A 19,062-nucleotide genomic window follows, 5' to 3' on the forward strand; every position below is an offset into this window, starting at 1 on the left:
CCCGCTCCAGGCCCAAAGTGTATAGGCCTAGTCAAATACTAAATGATTTTAATTGCATAATCACGCCGTACTTCTATGTAATTGTAATAGATGTATATATTGTTCCTTTGGTGAAATTTGTATTGTATAGTCTATTATTGAATCAGAATCTCAAATTATTGTCACACTTAAGTTGGTAAAACATTTACCTCTCTGTGGAAATTAGCTCAGAGAGCATAGATAATTCCCACTTTGGAGGGGTTTTTTTTTTTTTTTTTTTTTTTTTCAGTTTACATGCATACACCACGCCGTCTTCCTCCCTCCCTCCCTCCCTCCCTCCCTCCCCCCACCCTCCTGCTATATCCCACTAACCCATGTACTTTTTGTTGTCTGTACATTTTTGCCCCCCCCCCCCCACTTTTAATTCCCAATCGCCGCTACTGGTGTGCGTTAAACCTTGTCAATTAACTGGTAATACTGCGAATAAAGGAAGTTCGTTTGACACTGTACTGTATGCCCAGGAAAGGCATATCATCGGTACGCGCTATCATCTCATCAATCGCCTAACGAAATGGAGGAAGTTGTTTCCACTGACAGCCCAAAGATATAATCTACAGTACTTGAGCTGATTTCCAGTGAAATACTGTCTGCACAACATTCAATTTCAAGTCGAATTCTCGCTTCATAACTTTCATATGGTCACTCACTTCATAAACAATTTCACGTGCCTGATCTCGCAGTGGTCTCCCAGATTTAGAAGAGGACTTGCATGCCACGCTCGTCACTTCAGTAATTTCAACTTAGCCCGCGCGTTGAGAGACGTTTTCACTTCAGCGCTAGCCTGGCGACTGGACTTGCTGCAGGAGTGGGGGTACGATAGCTCCCACCACTGCATGCGCAACCATTTCCCGCGCAGGACGCTTTCAACCAAAATGGACTATAATCGTCAACAATAACTTTTCACTTTCGACAATGTCATATATCAACAGGATGGTTTGGCAGTGGGATCACCGGCCTCAGGCATCTTGGCAGAAATATACCTAGACTTCCTCGAATACACCAAAATTGACAATGAATTTGAAAACGTTCACTTCTGGGCCAGATATGTTGATAGTGATTTCGTAATCATGGACGAAAAATCAATTAACGCTTCCACCCCCCTTTTAAGACTCAACAATATTGATCCTCATATCAAATTCACACTAGAATCCAAATCAAATCAAAAAATCAACTTTCTAGATTTAACTCTCACTAGAAACTCAGATTCTTTCAGTTATAAAATATTCAGTAAACTTACTCAAACAGCCTCCACCATTCGCCAAGATTCAGTGCACCCCCAGTCCCACAAACGAGCTACATACAATAACCTAGTTCATCGAGCCTTTAGCATACCTATGTCCAAGAAAATCTAAAGAATGAACTTAACACAATCCGCGGAATTGCAAAATTCAGCGGCTTCAGCAATCATTTTATGGAAAGGATAATCAATAAACACAAACATCGCCCTAAAACCACCCTCAAAAAAGAAATGACTAAACCTCTTAACATTTTCCACCTTCACGTTCAACAATGATATTTACAAGTTAACGAATCAAGAAACAGGGCGTTAAAATAGCCTTCAAAACCAACAATAAAAACATGAACGTTTTACACAATACTTCACATATCATCAAGACCAGCAGATTTTTTAAAAATCATGAGTTTATAGGATCAAATGCAATACCTGTGAAAAATCCTACATTGGGCAAACCGGAAGAAACTTCAATGTAAGATACCATGAACACACTAACACAATAAAATACAAGAAGTTTTCAGCTATCGGCCAACACATGCAAGATTATAACCATAATTTTACAAATATCGAACAGGACATGGACATCCTTGAATTAGCAAACAAGGGCCCTTTACTCAACATAATGGAAAATCGCTACATACACCTAGACCAATATTTTAATGCTAATTACAATCTTAATGAAATCTCAGAGAAACCCAACATACTTTTCGATTTATTTATCACTTTTCTCAGAAACAATAATGCGGCCAACCAGAACTCAATCCTAAGTATAATTAAAGGTACTTTTCCGAAACAATTACCCTTTCTCCCGCACCCTTCAGCTCTGCCTTAAACCATCCCATCCCAAGCCACCTCCACTCTTCCTAAGCCACCTCCACTCTACCTAACCCTCATGCGCCTGCCCTCCTCTCCGCCCATATTTCTCTTCCCGCCACCAGTCGCACGCTATCAGCTAAACTACACACACCGCAGCGTGAGGTAAGTGTCCTTTCACTGTATGGTAATCTTTTCCTCTTTCCGTGTACTTTGCTTTTTACTGGCCTTTCTCAATTTTAATAGGTCCAATTTGGTTTCCGCTATGAACTGCGAATTCCACCAATTAATATCTCGATGCGCAGTGTCTACTTTCTTCTTAACAAGAATTCAAAAATAACTTCACGTTCAGCACAACACCAACAATGCAGCCCATCAACATGGCTTGGTTACTTAATACAACTACTGCCAAATTCTCTGCTTAAGCTGATACAGTGTAAAGTCGACTCTGCATCTAGAGAGTATCACATTTTACTACCCAGACATTGTACATACTTGTATATTTTTTGTGTGTGTGTCATTTTACATTGTGTTCATTATTACCAGGACCTACTGAATTCCATGAGTGTATAAATTTTTACAACACAGCACCTTATTTGTACTTTTATTCCAGACTTCTTAGTATGTATTATTTACTTGTATTAATTTTTACTCACCTGCATCACACGTAATATCTCTTTTTCATTTGCAACATTTCAGCCACACTTCATATTGTAAATTATCTATATATATATATAAAGTAACTTGTATATCCATAAGATTCGTACCGTTTAAAAACATGTTTTAGGATTTTGCCATACATTGTGTTTGTTTTAATATGGCTGATGATGACCCTGAGGAGGGTTGAAACTAGTCCCATGTAATGTAAATATTGTAAATACATCTTAGTATTGAATAGGTGAAAATCTCTACTGTGTTATAATTCATATGTTATTCTCAGTTCAGTATGGACCAACATGAAATTCATAACCATTGAGAATCTAATGCAGTTAGTGATGAAATTGTGGAAGAATGGATTGATAGAAGATTGCAGGAGCTGACCAAGGATTACAAACCCAGGAACATTTTTAACCTAGATGAAACTGGACTGTTTTTCAGTGTGTTGCCCAGCAAGACTTCGGCATTCAAAGGAGATAAATGCCATGGTGGGAAACACAGCAAGATGAGGCTCACAGTGATGTTGGGAGCCAATGCTGATGACTCTGAGAAGATCCACCCCTATGTGATAGGGAAATCTAAAAAGTCTCAGGGAAATCTAAAAAGTCTCATTGCCTCAAGAATGTGCGATCATTACCTACTGCCTACAATGCCAACCATAATGCTTGGATGACCTCAGATCTTTTCCAACAGCAGTTAATTGCTCTGGATTAAAAAATGGGTGCGCAAGATAGGAAGATCCTTCTTTTCCTCGACCGTTGTCCTGCACATCCCGTGGATGTTAATTTGAGGAATGTGCTGTTAGAATTTCTGCCTGCTAACTGCACAAGCAAGCTACAACCTATGGATTTAGGGTTGTTCACTCCTTTAAGTCACTTTATAGGAAGAAACTGGTGCAGCAAATTTTATTCCTTATGGATGCTGGAAAGGATCCATCATCATTTAAAGTTTCAATCCTGGATGCACTTAACTTCATTGCAAAGTCTTCGAAAGCCGTGAAGCAGACTACCATCTCGTTGTTTCTTGAAAGCAGGATTTTTCAAAAATTGTGCCGAATCTCAGCTGCCAGAAGGAGAAGGTCTTTTACCTGATGGATGGAGAATGTTGCAGTCAGACTGCACTACTGAAGATTTTCTTCGGGCAGATGATTCTGTGATCACTGCAGAGGAAAGAAGTATGGAGGAGTTGGTTGCTGAGCAAACAGCAGCAGTCTCTCCCACCAGTGACAGTGATGAAGCAGAGGAAGACAGCAAAGTGATGCCTACCAGTACTGATGCACAACTGCAGCAGTGGATGTTTTACACAGGTATCTGTCATCTGTAGAGGTGTGTGAAAATAATTTTCATGACCTTTATGAGCTTCAAAAACAAATAAGAGGTCATAAGAAATAAGTGCAAACAGATCGATTCTGGACTATTTTGGTAGGAAGCAGTGATTGTGTACGTTTTCTATCTGGAATAAATTTGTGTTAATGTTGTAAATATAGGTACAATAGTAGCAATTAAAATGTTTCATTCAGAGAAAATATTGCATCTTAGATAATTTTATAGCCATTCTAAGAAAGTAACTACTGTATATTAAAGGAATATATTACACAAATTTGTAACAACCTACCGGTAACCTCATAGGCAAAGGATGAGCAGAATTATAAAGGCAGTGTAGTCAACAGTTAATACAGTACAGTAGTTAACTTAGGCGACCTTTATTTGAGGTAAGTACTGTAAATCGATTGAGATTGAAATACTCTATAAAATGATAATATGCATTTGTGGAACATTTGCCTTCTTTTCCAGAGCATTTTTATAAATACCTGTACAAGTTGTTTCCCACGATTTACACTTTCCCCCTCTTTTACACCAGTATTCCTTAGTGCCTTGAAAAGTGTAAAAGAGGGGTAATACTCTATGTCATTGTTTGAATCATGTTTGTTTTTCAGGTGTAATTCTGTTACCATATGTTTATATTTCAGGTAGTTTATAAATTTATTTATCCAAATTTAGTTTTGGCTGAATGAAGAACCTAACAGTTATAAATCAACTGAGTCGAAACTAGAAAGCATACCTGCCAACTTTCCCGATTATTCTATTATTTCTCCCGATTTTAGCTTATTTTTTGGTGAACTTCAAGACATTCGTTTTAAAATCCCGCTGTTTCAGCTTTTTTTTTACGCGAGTGCCCGGAAGTCCTTCGCTCATTGGCCGCTTTCAAACGAAATATCGACGTTTATTAATGCGCGAATGTGCTATGTTTATTGAAACCTGTATATCGCGACGCGTATATCGATTGTCAATCTCTCATTCCCGCGTGCTATTTTCGTGTTCGTTCACATCAGTCTAGACGAATCTAGAGACTAATCATTATATACGGAGTCTTTTTTAGTAATTTAGTGGCAGAATTTCAATGATAACGACTAGTGACTTTTCTAGAGATTTTAGGAGCCATTTGGAGAAAATTCTGACTAACTTTATCTCAGTATGAATAGAGAGTTTTGTCTGCACATTGCTCAGAATTAAAAAAGAATATCTCCGTACTGGCCGTGACCGCAGTAACAAGGGGAAATGCAAGTTTTAATTTTCCGTAATTTCTGTCTGTATGCATATATGTATGTATGTACATATGTACGCCCACCACGAGAAAACGGCCAAAGAGAATTTAATGAAAATCGGTATATAAAGTCGGGGCATAGGTTGCTACAATCTAGGCCATAAATAATTTTATTCACGCCGAGTGAAATGGTAATTTAGGGGAAGGCCTAAGATGTAATTCTCAAATATTTATATTTTTTTATTGGCCCTGTTGATAAATACTATATAACTAAAGTTATATATTATTGCATTTCGTATCGTTTGTCTTATACATTTTTACCGTACCGGCTATGATAAGAGATATTCATGAATTTGGATTTTTGTTGCTAAGCCCATATAAGCGCCAAGGTACGAGAAAATGGGAGAACAGAATTTAATGAAAATCGGTATGTTATGTCGAGGAATAAGGAACTACAGTCTATGCTATACATAATTTTATTCACCCTGTTCAAAATGGTAGTTTAGGGGAAGGTGTCAGAAATTTAATTTTTGATTACCTATCTTAGTCTATCGAAAATTACTACGTAACTAAGTAATAGAGAATACAATTTCCGATTATTTATGTCTTATTCAGTTTTAGTGTACCGACTAAAATGAAATTAAATTGTGAAAATGATTATAAGAATGAGAAAAAAGTCATGAAGGAACGATCTCTGGAATAATAACACCAGAGGGAGTCATGAAAGAAAGGAGGACTCACTTTACATTAGATGCTCTAATATCACAGAGTCAGAAGAAAACTAAATGTGAAGGCCTGCAGTATAGAAAGCTCATAAAATTGATCAACAATAAATTGGCTATTGTTTGATGTGATGTGCTTTGTGTATTCTTCTGCCATTTATCTCCGATAGATGGGATTACTGCTGGGTACTGTTATTGAGTATAACAGCCTGCCTGAATATTTGCGGAGAGTAACAGGGAAGTTATCTCACTCTTCTTTAGCATGCTATTCCCCTGGTTCATAAATTTTCTGATACTATTGGTACGTAACACACTGGATCAGCATAGTATTCCAGCAATTCAATCCCTACTCTGGGGCAGGGATTGGAATGAGCAGTGTGCACACTTAAACGGAATAATTACACAGGAGAGTTCACGGCTGTCTGCGTCCTGGTCATTCTATCTCTGGAACTTTGAACTGTTAGATCGACACCATGTTATTTTCGTTAAAAGTAAGAAAATGTGCCGTTTTTCATTTTTTAAAAATATTTCATATGACAGCGTTGCTTTTAATCGCAACATTCGTACTGACGTCACTGTAATGACCTATGTTGACACTTCAGTTGGGAAAACTGTAAGGACAGTCTTTCTGAGAATTCCGTAGCAAAGGACGAGTACATCAGCTAGTTATTGGATACAGATAGTATTGCGCTTCTCATAATCGCACGGAAGCTTGATGCGCTATATTAATCTATGCATTTGCTAAGTAATGGCATCTAAGTGCATGACTGATTCACACGTGTGGAGCATGAATTCATGCTATTTTTGGAAATATTAGCAGAGACCGATCATCTCACTCACATACTTCCTGTGAGGGAATAGAGATGTGTAATTTTTAGCATTGTAGCTTTGTATAGCAACAGTCGGGCTTTGAGACAATAAGTGTTATAAATATATCATAGTGCTGTACTGTGCTAGACGTAGAATAAGCAGTTTTGACCAGTAATGTATCTCCTGATTTTTCCTGATTTTCATATCAAAATCTCCTGATTTTTTTTTTTTTTTTTGTAAAGTTGGCAGGTATGTAGAAAGTGATGGCTTCAGATATCGTATAAAAAGAAAAAAAAACTTATTGAAATTCTGTCTGATTTATTCATTTTCATTCACTTTACATTCACTTTCCAATACAGATATCTAACTTCGGAATTACCAATTTTGATTCCAGGTTCAACAGTCTTCTATCCTTCTGATGCTGTGAGCTGTGAGCGTGCAGTTGAATTAGCTGCGAACACTAAAGGCATTTGTTTCATTCGCACTTCCAGACCTGCCACAGCTGTGCTGTACAAAAACGATGAAGTATTCCAGGTAACTACAACACTGCAGTCTTGTATTTCATGTGTTATATTCTCCATTCCTTATTATTAGGACTTTAGTTTGTATAGCTTAAGAACTTCAGAAACAGATGTATGTATGTTGGGTATTCAGCCTGGAGGCTGGTCTGATCCTCCACAGCTCTGCCAACAGGAACATATGCACATTTATCCTTAAGTACAGTACCAAAATATGACTCAAAACCATATTAACTCCTTTATATCTCTCGCTTCTTTCTGCAAATTTGAGCTTAAAAACCGGGGTGCTAGGTATTATGCAGAAGTTGGTCAAACTTGATTAGAATTAAAATACTTTTTAGATAATAAAGCCTTAAGATTTCACCTTGATTTAGCGTAAACCTGCATTTAACGGAAGAAATTTCAAGCCCCAAAAATTATTCCGTAAGAGCTATGCAATTTTATATTTGATTTAACGTAATTCACATTAGGACAAAACCTGCAATTAGTGTAAGAAAAATTCTTTAATGTTAATTTCTATTTGTTATGGTTATGGGGCATTAAGAACCTATGAAAAGACTTCATAAGCTTGCTAAGGGTAATTAGAGGCAGAAGAGGAATTTGAGCACAAGCGCTTGGTGCTCAAGCGAGATCTCGGACTCGGATACACATAACAAACCATCACTCTCATTTGTGATCCATATTGAAAACGGCAATCTCACTCAGTTTACAAAAGAAGTACATTTATTGTTCTACCTATTCAATTCAATCAGTACCACGTTATGTGGTCAATTAGACATAGAAAACCTAAATAGACATGTTTTGCCCTTCTTAATGGGCATCATCAGCCATATTAATTTAATCTTAAAACAAACATTGTTTAGAGGACAGTGACACTTTATAATTCGTAAAAATTGAACTATGATTTCCTACGATTATTAACTTTACAGAATAGTGGTTATAAAATATGCTGTTGGGATATGACATGTACAACATATGCTAAAATTGTGAACTAATTTAAAATCTTGTCTAAAAGAAAATTTGTGTCAATATAAAGTTCGAAAAATGGCACATGTCTGGTACTGAAGTGGATCCTCTTCATTATAAAAGTCAGCATATATTTGCTGGGGCAGTTGTCAACGTAAGTTTTCAAATGGTTGAAAACTTGAGGGTGAATTTTGCTTATATTTCGACATTAAAAGATTGGCTAAGAGAAAAGGTGAATGTTATGATGTTAATCACATTAAGTTGATTGGTCTACACATCCGACCGCGGCCGCTGTAGTACAGTAGAAGAGTAGTACATTAGTAGTAGTAGTAGTAGTAGTAGTAGTACCGAGCTCGATAGCTGCAGTCGCTTAAGTGCGACCAGTATCCAGTATTCGGGAGATAGTAGGTTCGAACCCCACTGTCGGCAGCCCTGAAAATGGTTTTCCGTGGTTTCCCATTTTCACACCAGGCTGTACCTTAATTAAGGCCACGGCTGCTTCCATCCAACTCCTAGCCCTTTCCTGTCCCATCGTCGCCGTAAGACCTATCTGTGTCGGTGCGACGTGAAACAACTAGCAAAAAAAACTAGTAGTAGTAGTAGTAGTACAAGAGAATCCTATTGTAATGACAATATTATTGTGCCCTATGAAAATTCCTATATTCATCTGTGTGATATCGATCGGTTGCAGTGAGAACCCTGTCAATGATTTATCCGTTATTGCGGGCAAATTTGGGCGCATTCGTTTTTCTGTTATTAATATTCATGCACTCTATTCCAGCTATTATATTGATCAATCATCTTCCATACGTTATATTATTACTCTAATTGTACTTAAATATTCCTCAAAAACATAACTATCGAAAACATTTATATGCTTTTCTTTTGTCTCTCACTTCACATTAAAGCCAGGATCTGTAACAACACAGAATCTCCCAAAAAAATAAAATAAAGTGGTATCCCCCCTTCCAAAGGGAGTAGTCCTTCCAAGAGAAAAAGACAGGAATCTGTCGATCTGTTTGTTGACAAGTGTGTTAATGTAATGTTACAATTATTATTATTATTATTATTATTATTATTATTATTATTATTATTATTATTATTATTTACATTTTATGGCCTTCATTCGACCACTCTAGCCAACTTTATACAAAGAATTTTTCAGTTTCCTCTCAGCCCAGTACTTCTTCATTCTCTCTGATCTTATCCTTCTTTCTTCAACGGAAATCATCCTTCCTATTGTCTGTTTGTTGATTCTGATTTGCAGTCTGGTTTGTTTGTGAGTTTCTTGATTTTGTCGGTTTTGTTTTTTAGGTCTTCCACTGTAATTTGTAGTTCATCCATATCTTCCTTGATTTCTGTAATCCACTTAATGTTGCACTTACTATTCCATAATTTTTCTATTATTCTCGTGATGATCCTGTTCTCTGGTGTCCTGATTAGATGTCCAAAAAATGAAATGCGTTTCTTCCTGATTGTGCTCATTACTGTTTCTATTTCCTTGTAGACCGTTTCATTAGAAGCTACTCTCCAGTGTCCATCTTTTTGGTATGATTTGTTGATGCCCGTTCTAATGATTCTTCTCTCTATCTTGAGTATTTTGTCTATTTGTGCAGTGTTAGTTGTTTTGAAGATGGTTTCGCTTGCGTATGTTATTACTGGTTGAGCGACTGTTTTGTAATGTTTTAATTTTGTTGCTATTGACAGGCCCTTTTTGTTGTAGGTATTCTTGGTGACATATTGTGCTCTGGTCAGTTTATTTATTCTGTTATGCCATGCTGGCTTTTCGTTGAGGTTATATATTTAAATTTATCTACAATTTTGATTTCTTGGTTTCCTATGGTAATTTTGTATATGAGTGGTGGGTCAGTAAACATGATTACTGTCTTTTCAAAAGATATTCCACCGGGCGAGTTGGCCGTGCGTGTAGAGGCGCGCGGCTGTGAGCTTGCATCCGGGAGATAGTAGGTTCGAATCCCACTATCGGCAGCCCTGAAAATGGTTTTCCGTGGTTTCCCATTTTCACACCAGGCAAATGCTGGGGCTGTACCTTAATTAAGGCCACGGCCGCTTCCTTCCAACTCCTAGGCCCTTCCTATCCCATCGTCGCCATAAGACCTATCTGTGTCGGTGCGACGTAAAGCCCCTAAAAAAAAAAAAAAAAAAAAAAAAAAAAAAAAAAGATATTCCAAGACCAATTTTCTGTGCTATTTCCTGTAGTGATATAACTTGTTGTCTAGTTTCCTGAATATTGTTGGACAAGAGAGCAAGGTCATCGGCAAAACCTAGGCGATTTAAACTTATGTTGTCTTTGGGTCTTCCAGGATGTTCTTTGGGTTACTCTTGTACCATTCCCTCATCTATTCCAAGGCACAGTTGAACAGCAGTGGTGACAAGCAATCTTAAGCCTGTTTTTATGATGAATGGCTCAGAGAATTCCCCTCTGAACTTGACTTTTGATTTAGTGTTGGTTAAGGTGAGTTCAATCAGTTTGATTAATTTTGGATGGAGCCTGAAATTTCTTAACATTTTCAACATTGAAGGTCTATGGATACAGTCGTAAGCTTTTTTAAAGTCCACGAAGGTTATTGCAAGAGGTTTGTTTTGCTTTTTGTAATATGCTATGGCTAATTTTAAAGCGATGATTTGTTCTGCAATGCTTGTTAATTGAGGAAAAAGACAAATCTAACTGCAAACGTTCAGGCAGGAATGCTAAAGCAAAAACGGTAAAGGAGTGTATTTCATCTTAAATATATGTCTTATTTCAGTCTTTAAATAATAACCTGTTGAGTAATTCTTCTTTCAATTATCCAGAATTGCTTCAGAAACTTTGAAGTTAATATCTTAACACTTTCCTTCTATAAATGCAGAGAGGAGAAAAATTCCACCTAATCAATACTTGTTTATTATTGTTATTAAAAATACAGGACCAGTTTCGACCCTAGCGGGTCATCCTCTGCTGAACACACATATACATATAACACATCATGCAATTGCAAACATTACAATATCTAAGGAGGGATATCATGTGACGGTAACATTTCAGGTTGTACTCATGAGTAGGGCATTCGTCTAATTGGAAGTTAAGTATATGTTATCATTTATCTATGTGACATGCGTGAATGCACATCTATGAGAAGTGAATATTCCTAAACTTAAAACTAACTTATAAGTATTCATAAAATAAAAACAACATATACTTAGAACACTTTCATGCTTGTAAATGTTTTTGAGTTTATGGCTTGCACTGTTTATTAATTCTTCAGTTTGACTGCTATAATTAAGTCTTATTGTCCATAACTGTGCATTATTATTGTTACGGAGTTTTCCGTGGTAGGTAGAGGTGAAAGAAGGTGCGGGTGTGAATAGGTCTCCAGCTACGAAAGCAAAATTAATTTAAAATTTAACAAGGTTATATTTTCTTTTCAAAAACAAAGAAATAACAAGCATGGCAGGTACAAAGTGGCAAATCAAAAAGGGTAGTTACAATATTTACAGGAATTGGGCTTCGCGCCCTGATTTTACACTGCTTGGGCAATCAGCTCAGTTTTACCCCAAACACGAGTTTTAACAGAGGGGCAGAAAACCCCATTCATACCTAGGAGCCCTTGCTCCAAATTACACAGAAAAGCCTCCACGAGGCATACAACACTCAATTTTCCAAAGAGCCACTCGCTCTCAAAATTTAAGCCTCTCCCAGGCCACACCAAACTCCACCTTCAAGTTGTCCTCACTGGACATAGACACAGGGGTAAAATACCCAACCTACTGAGGTCTATTAAATAAAAATGGGCAATTACATGACCTCTAAAATAACCATTTGAGAGGAGGCGATCTTGCACTCCTAATACACTTGTTTTTAAAAACCTAATCTGGCTCTAGGCCACTAATGCAAGGGCTAATCCCATACTACAGAGGTGACTTTAGAAAAGAGCAATTTGTTTTACATTAACGAAGAATAGGTTGAGAAAATAAGTTCACCTCAAGACAATGTGAGTGGGAGCTCGAGAGGGTTAGCACACTCTATCCCAATATGCAGCTTAAAAGAGAATAGAAGAAAAGATCGTTACATTTTAGGAAAAGGTTACATGGAGGAACGCTTCGCACCCGCCCCGAGAGTTAAACTGCTGAGCTAGCAAAGAAAGAATTTATTAATCGGCCATTACCTTATTGATGACCGCTGCCGAGGAAAGAGGCGCTTCCCGCCTCCTGCTATGTACTTTATACACTGAAAGATGGAACAGAAGTGGCTCGGAGACCCTAAAATCAGCAGTTTATATCCTCTCGCGGAAGGTTCTAGGCGTTAGGGGAATGAAAACACCCTCCCACAAACTTTTTATTGGCTCGGGTACAGAAACATATCCAAGTTGGGGGAAGATACATCGGATTGGTCGGAAATAACTCTAAGAAATTCAGGATTGGTTAAATGCAAAACAAGGGGAAAGAGAGGGGTATACAGCCAACTTAAACAATAACTGAAAAAAAATTTAGCAAAGACAAACATTTGAAATAAAAATTTCTCCAGCAAAATAGTTCTTTGACTCCGCACTAGGTTGCACTATTGTTGATCTTCAGTAGTGTCCTCTAGAAGAGAAAGTTCACACTTCTTACTTCAAGCGAAACAAAAACACATCACAAATGACACAGTTCAAAAACTCAAAGTTTTCCATGTGGTGACATCTTCAGAGAAAGTAGAGAATTAATAGCGTAGATAAAGTTCAGACTTCCTCCAACAGAGGGGTTTCAACTGGCGCACATTTTAAATTAGCGGAGTGGAGGTGTACCGCCCGGTACAATTATATTAAAAAATCAATGGCTTGAATTGTAATATGAATTACACTTACGAAACAAATATCTCGTTTAAAAGATTTTTGTCACCATATGTGCGTGAAAGATAAACACTTTACATGTCTAAAAGGCACAACATTGAAGTAGTGTAGATTCAGTTGAGGCTTGGACGGAAGTGTAGAAATTACAGCTTGCCGTATATAAAATCTTCCTTTTTGTAGTTGTGTGAGAGTGTAAGGATTATCTGTGAAAGATAAGAGTGATACTAATATATTGAAGGAATGTCTTTGAGTCATGTGAGAGAATCTATATGTGTACTTACTAGGTTGTAGCCTATATGGTTTGGGAGCATGTTGTGTACTGCTCCGTGTTCGTCTCGGGCTAACGCCGGTTGCTGTAAAGAGAAGAGGCGGAGGGGCAGGAATGGCTGTTGAGAGGGTAGGGGTGGAGCTGGGCATGTCTTCTGGTGGTTCTCTGGCACGTGTCAGGTTTTGTTTATTGATTCTCATAAGCATTTTTTACGGAAGGAATGACTGTATTAAAGATGATATTTGTTTTTTCTGTGATTTTGTTTATATTAAAATTAGGGTTGGCGTATTGATCTAGAGCAGATGTCATTACGTAGTTGCTCTAAGGAGCCAGTGTTACTTGCTCCACTCGGGACAGGTGTTGGTCACATGACGAGAGCAGTGGACAGGTGGGTTGCGTACCGTGACCGTACTGTACTTGACACTCGGAGGTGTTACCATATGAACTACAGCTTTTATTAATAATAATAATAATAATAATAATAATAATAATAATAATTTGCAGCATGAATCATACGAGACGAACAGGACACAGATTACGGAGTATAACAGGACAAGAAAATTATTAGACAAAGGAAATGTACAGCAGTGTGCAATATTTCCTGAATAAATACATTTTCACTATTAAACTGAAGCTTTGGGACACGTACATTTACCGAAAGAAAATACAATTTGTGATTTGTACATATTCCTTGTACTCTCATTAACAAACATTTCAGTATTTGTATGGCATTTATGACTATGACAACAAATTAAACACACGAACTGAAACATATCAGTGGTGTACTCCTCCTTCACGGGACCTTTGGGCTTGTTTAGATAGTAGTGTGTCAATATTTGGTACTATCGCGTGCGTACTGGCAAGTCGCAAAACACCTTTCAAGTTTTCATCGTTGAGCCGTTTTGTGTCTAGATTTACAAATCTTCATTAATGAAAACATATGTTCACATAAGTTAATTCGAATATACTTACAATATGAGCATTAAATGTGTACACTCTATGAAATCTCTCCCGTGGAAAACGAACATAAAATTCAAACTGTTCGTGTTTGCAAACCTATCTTTCATTTGAGTATCGCACTGTAAATCAGTTCTAGCTGCAGTTCTGGTCTAACAGTTTGCACATCCACTGAGAAGGGAATACCGAACACCTGCACATCCCTTTCTAATGCCTAAATATCTTGGAACCTACTCTCATAGTGACATTAAAACCTCTTTATATTCTTCTAATGATTTTTAAAAATGTGATTCCACATTTTATTACATATTACACATTTTGCTGGGTCATTTCCTTGAAATGTTAAATACTCTTCTTCCCAAGAAGGTTTGAAACTTGTTGGTGTCGATGGCATACGCTGTGCTGAAATCTCTTCCATAGCAAATGCAGCATTAACTGACTAGAGTTGAACGTCGTGTGGTGTGAGGATAAAGACGGAAACACGAGTGTCACCTCTCATGAGTTCATGCGTATCGTGTCACAATCTAACCTCTCCAGAAAGATGTGCTATACCTTTATGCCACTGACCTGCAGTGTGTACTACGTCATGCACTTCCCCTACTTCTTCCCCTACTTGCTCGCTAAGCTGCTCTCTTTTCTTGAGAGCAGGGAGCAAACTGGCTCCGAAGGCACTTCGCTCTCAATTGGCGATGCCTGATCTAGAGATATATAAAATTCTTCTGTTGTATTGAGCAAGGGGCTCTTGGGGTTTATATTCAGAATTTGCATGTCATTTTCGATATTTGTGAATTTGTGTTGATAATCTTCGATGTGTTGACCTATGGAGGAAAAATGATTGTGTTTTATGGCATTTAGGTGTTCATTATAACGGATTTGAAAGTTCCTGCCAGTAGGTCCGATGTACCTGGTGTCACAGTTATTGCATTTTATACGATATACTCATTCATTCATTTATTCATTTATTTAGATTCCATAGACTGTACAATTACATATTTTGAAATATGCCAACACTATAGGAGTTGTCAAGTGATTTCCTAATACTAACAATAATATATGCACAATAATGAACATTTTGAAAAAGAAGAAAAACTGAAACACCAAAAACCTCAATGTTAGGACAGCACATCTTAATTTCTTAAAATAATGAATAATATTAATAACCAATATTTACAAGACAAAATAAAAAATCTATTGGTGTGGCGTTAATATGTACATAATCAATGTGACATTAACATATTTCTAAGGCTATATACTAGATATTGTGCATTATCTTAGCTGCCCTAAGAACTCTTCGATAGACTGATTTGTAGTTTTTAACATACAGTGAAACTCGGTTAAGTAGTTCCCGTCTAAGAAGTGTGATATTCTAGGTCCCTTGATCGGTTGTATTAAGATATATATATATATATTTATCCCGCTTAAAGTGTTCTGTTGTAAATATATTTCCCGGTTAAACGGTTCAAATTTTAGAGCCCCTTGAGATAGAAAAGTCTGCTCAAAGCAGGTCATGGTTAGAACCCTCCAGTCCCCGTGCAAGTTGAATCCTGTGTTAGACCGTTAGCACCTGTCATGGAGCCTCTCCGGGGTTGCCAAGGCCATATGACGTCACTCTATGACAACACCAACACCAGATGCTCCCTCTCACCTTGTGGAATCGAATCGAACCCATCAGTCATAATTTCCACTCCACAGTTTACAACAAGCAGAATAGAATCGAATGGGATTCTATGCGGGAAACACAAAGCACACAATGGATGGTTTGATAAAACATTAATGCAGTACGTTGCGTGCCGCGACAGGGTGAAGTCATTAATCGAGGTGGCATCAACATTAATTAAAAACCGAAAAATATATTTGTCCACAACACAGCAGCTTCTTATGCATTACCGTACTGTTTGTTAGGAATACATGAACGACAACCGTAGGGAATGCCACTTACAAAATTGTTCACGGTAAATACTGTACATTCCAAGCCATGTCAATTATCGTACTGTATATAGACTCCATGATAATATGATTCTGAAATAAGGTCAACAATAATTGCGAAATAAAGTACCGTATAGGCCTAATCTACCACAAAATTGAATATTCTAACCTGTTTGATTTTTCATTCCCTTGCTTATTTCCTTCCAGACATTCTCTCTTATGTTGTTGTTGCAATAATGCTTATGGGTCTTGTCGTGGAGGAAATTACGTTTTGGAACTAAACTGATAAGATTTTCCGTGTCCATTATTAGTTAGGTGAATAAACTATTACGAAAAAAAGAAACATCCCGACTCTATGCAGGAAACAGCCAACTTGCCACTGATACATATTATGCCGCCAAACAGCCGGCTGAAAGATCCCGATCGTCTACGAAGTTGAACGAATGTTTATAACCAGCTGGGTGTTTGTGAGAGGCGGCATGATAAACGCATTCAGAGGCATTGCAATACCACGTGTTGGCATAAAATTGAAAGTTATTTTTATTTTTACCTTTATACGAGCTAAACATTGTATTATTGTGTCACTCGTAATTATTACATTGCATTATTAGAACGTAGCACAAGGATGAGGAGACGTGAAATAAAATTCTCGTGGGAAAAGAAACTGTTTACGTTTAGATGTGCTAGTGTTGCTACTGCGCCTTTATCACTCGCACGTAATACCCCAATACTTCCCCATGCACTCATTTCTGCAACTTCGAACATGCTTTTCTTTTCTTCATTACCTTCAGCATGAAGAGGATTAAAGCAGGAAAATAAACTCAATATCGGCTTGTCCATGCGGTACTTGCAAAACGGCCAGAAACTAAGCCCGTGGCCGTGACAACTAGTAGGAATGCAGGGGCGATATAGGCCTATGAAATAGGTTCTAAGATTCTCTAAGAATAAGTTGCCGATGTCCCGTCTGCTGCCGTTAACTTGAAGCAGATGTCGGCGGGTGTGAAAAACTGAGACGGTTTATGGAGGGATCAGTCAGTGTGCCTCAGAACACATGGAAGGCAGTGTGGGAAATGGAGAGGGTGTTTTTTTGCAAGTTGCTTTACATCGCACCGACACAGATAGGTCTTACGGCGACGATGGGACAGAAAATGGCTAGGGATGGTAAGGAAGCGGCCGTGGCCTTAATTAAGGTACAGCCCCAGCATTTGCCTTGTGTGAAAATGGACACCACAGAAAACCATCTTCAGGACTGCCGACAGTGGGGTTCGAACCCACTATCTCCCGAATACTGAATACTGGCCGCACTTAAGCGACTGCAGCTATCCAGCAGTAAGAACCTAAAAACAGTCAACCCTGGACAATTTCTTTTCCAAGTAGGAGCCTAGACTTTTGTGTTTGGAAATGTATTTAATGTCTAATGCAGTATGGAATTTACATAATGCACGGTCACGATCTACTGTTTTAATGTTCTTAGTATTTCTTTTATCTCTTGTGCAAGGTTTTATATAATATGTTCCCTTCTCTTATCAAGAATTTTTATAATACAGTATGTTCAATTACAGTATTTTACTTTATCATGATGTATTTTTAGAGATAATCTAATACTGTATTTATATTGTGGCTTTCTTTTAGAAGCTCTTATATATCAGCCTATTTTAGTATTGTTCACAAACAAGGAATCTGATGGCTGTGTGTTTCACGTGTATGTCAAAGTACAGAATAAGTTTTTGGGCATTACCCCTTTTAAGAAGTTTCCTGCTTAAGAGGCTTTTTTTTTGGTCCCTTGAGAAACTTCTTAAGAGAGTTTCACTGTACTTACAAAAAACCCGGTCACAACTCTGCTGTGCTAATCTACTTAGTAATTTACATTTTTGACTTGAAATCTGTATACCCTTCGTGATCCATGGCTTTTCTGAAGATTCATTAATTACTGCAAGTTTTTTTTGGAAAATGTAATTCAAATTGCATTAAAAAAATGCTTAAAAAGGTTCTATACTTTTGGTCAATGCTATAAAAAAAGTAAACTCGTGTCCTCATCCCGAGGTGGCGCAGCTCTTTTCAGGCACACCCCCATTGGAGGTGAGCTGCATATACCATTTCAATCACATACCAGCCCTCCTGCCATTCTTAAATTTGTGGCAGTACCGGGAATCGAACCCAGGCCCCCGAGGACGGCAGCTAATCACACTAACCGTTACGCTACAGAGGCGGACGGTCAATGCTATGACCAAATGTTACTGGAGCCCAGGTCTGAAGTTTAAGGCTTTCATTGAAACTGCCACATGCAGCTGCAGAGGAAAAAGGAGTTAATTGTGCTTGCTTCATTTTGGTTGAATGCTTGTTAGCATTCTCAATTTCTAGTTGTAAAATTTGAGCATGATGATCTGATAGTTCAAAATTTATATTGAACGCTTGCATTTTAGAACAATGGAAATTAACACAAATGTTGTCTATCATTGTAGCTGAGGTGGCAGTTACCCAGGTGGGTGTAAAAATTGTGTTTTAGATTACAGCTTTGAAGAACATGCAGTAGTTGTGATGTTGACAGTAGGTTTTCTTCAGCAAAATCTGTTAAAATCACTACAAAGTATTACTTCTGCGCTGCTATTCCTGCCGAAAATGTTGTGAAGGACTTGATGTAATTTTCCTAAGAAAATCTCCACATCAGCATCCAGTGAACGGTACATGGTTAACAGAATTACCCTTTTACCATAGGGAAGCTTAAATTCCACTGAAGTTTGTCCAAATTCTAATTCACAATTTGCACTTCCAAATCCTT

The 19,062-nt window shown here is 37.7% G+C and overlaps 1 protein-coding gene across 2 annotated transcripts in view; it reads left to right on the forward strand.

The window, feature by feature from the left end:
• The window catches only part of LOC136863949 (transketolase), a 268,751-nt gene that overhangs the window by 228,602 nt on the left and 21,087 nt on the right, over positions 1 to 19,062 (forward strand). For both annotated transcript variants that reach the window (XM_067140399.2, XM_067140400.2), the window contains exon 9: positions 7,214 to 7,353. In XM_067140399.2, coding sequence (XP_066996500.2) covers positions 7,214 to 7,353 — 140 coding nt within the window. The remainder of the gene's footprint in view (positions 1 to 7,213; positions 7,354 to 19,062) is intronic.

Source organism: Anabrus simplex, chromosome 2, assembly GCF_040414725.1.
Source record: "Anabrus simplex isolate iqAnaSimp1 chromosome 2, ASM4041472v1, whole genome shotgun sequence".
NCBI lineage: Eukaryota > Metazoa > Arthropoda > Insecta > Orthoptera > Tettigoniidae > Anabrus > Anabrus simplex.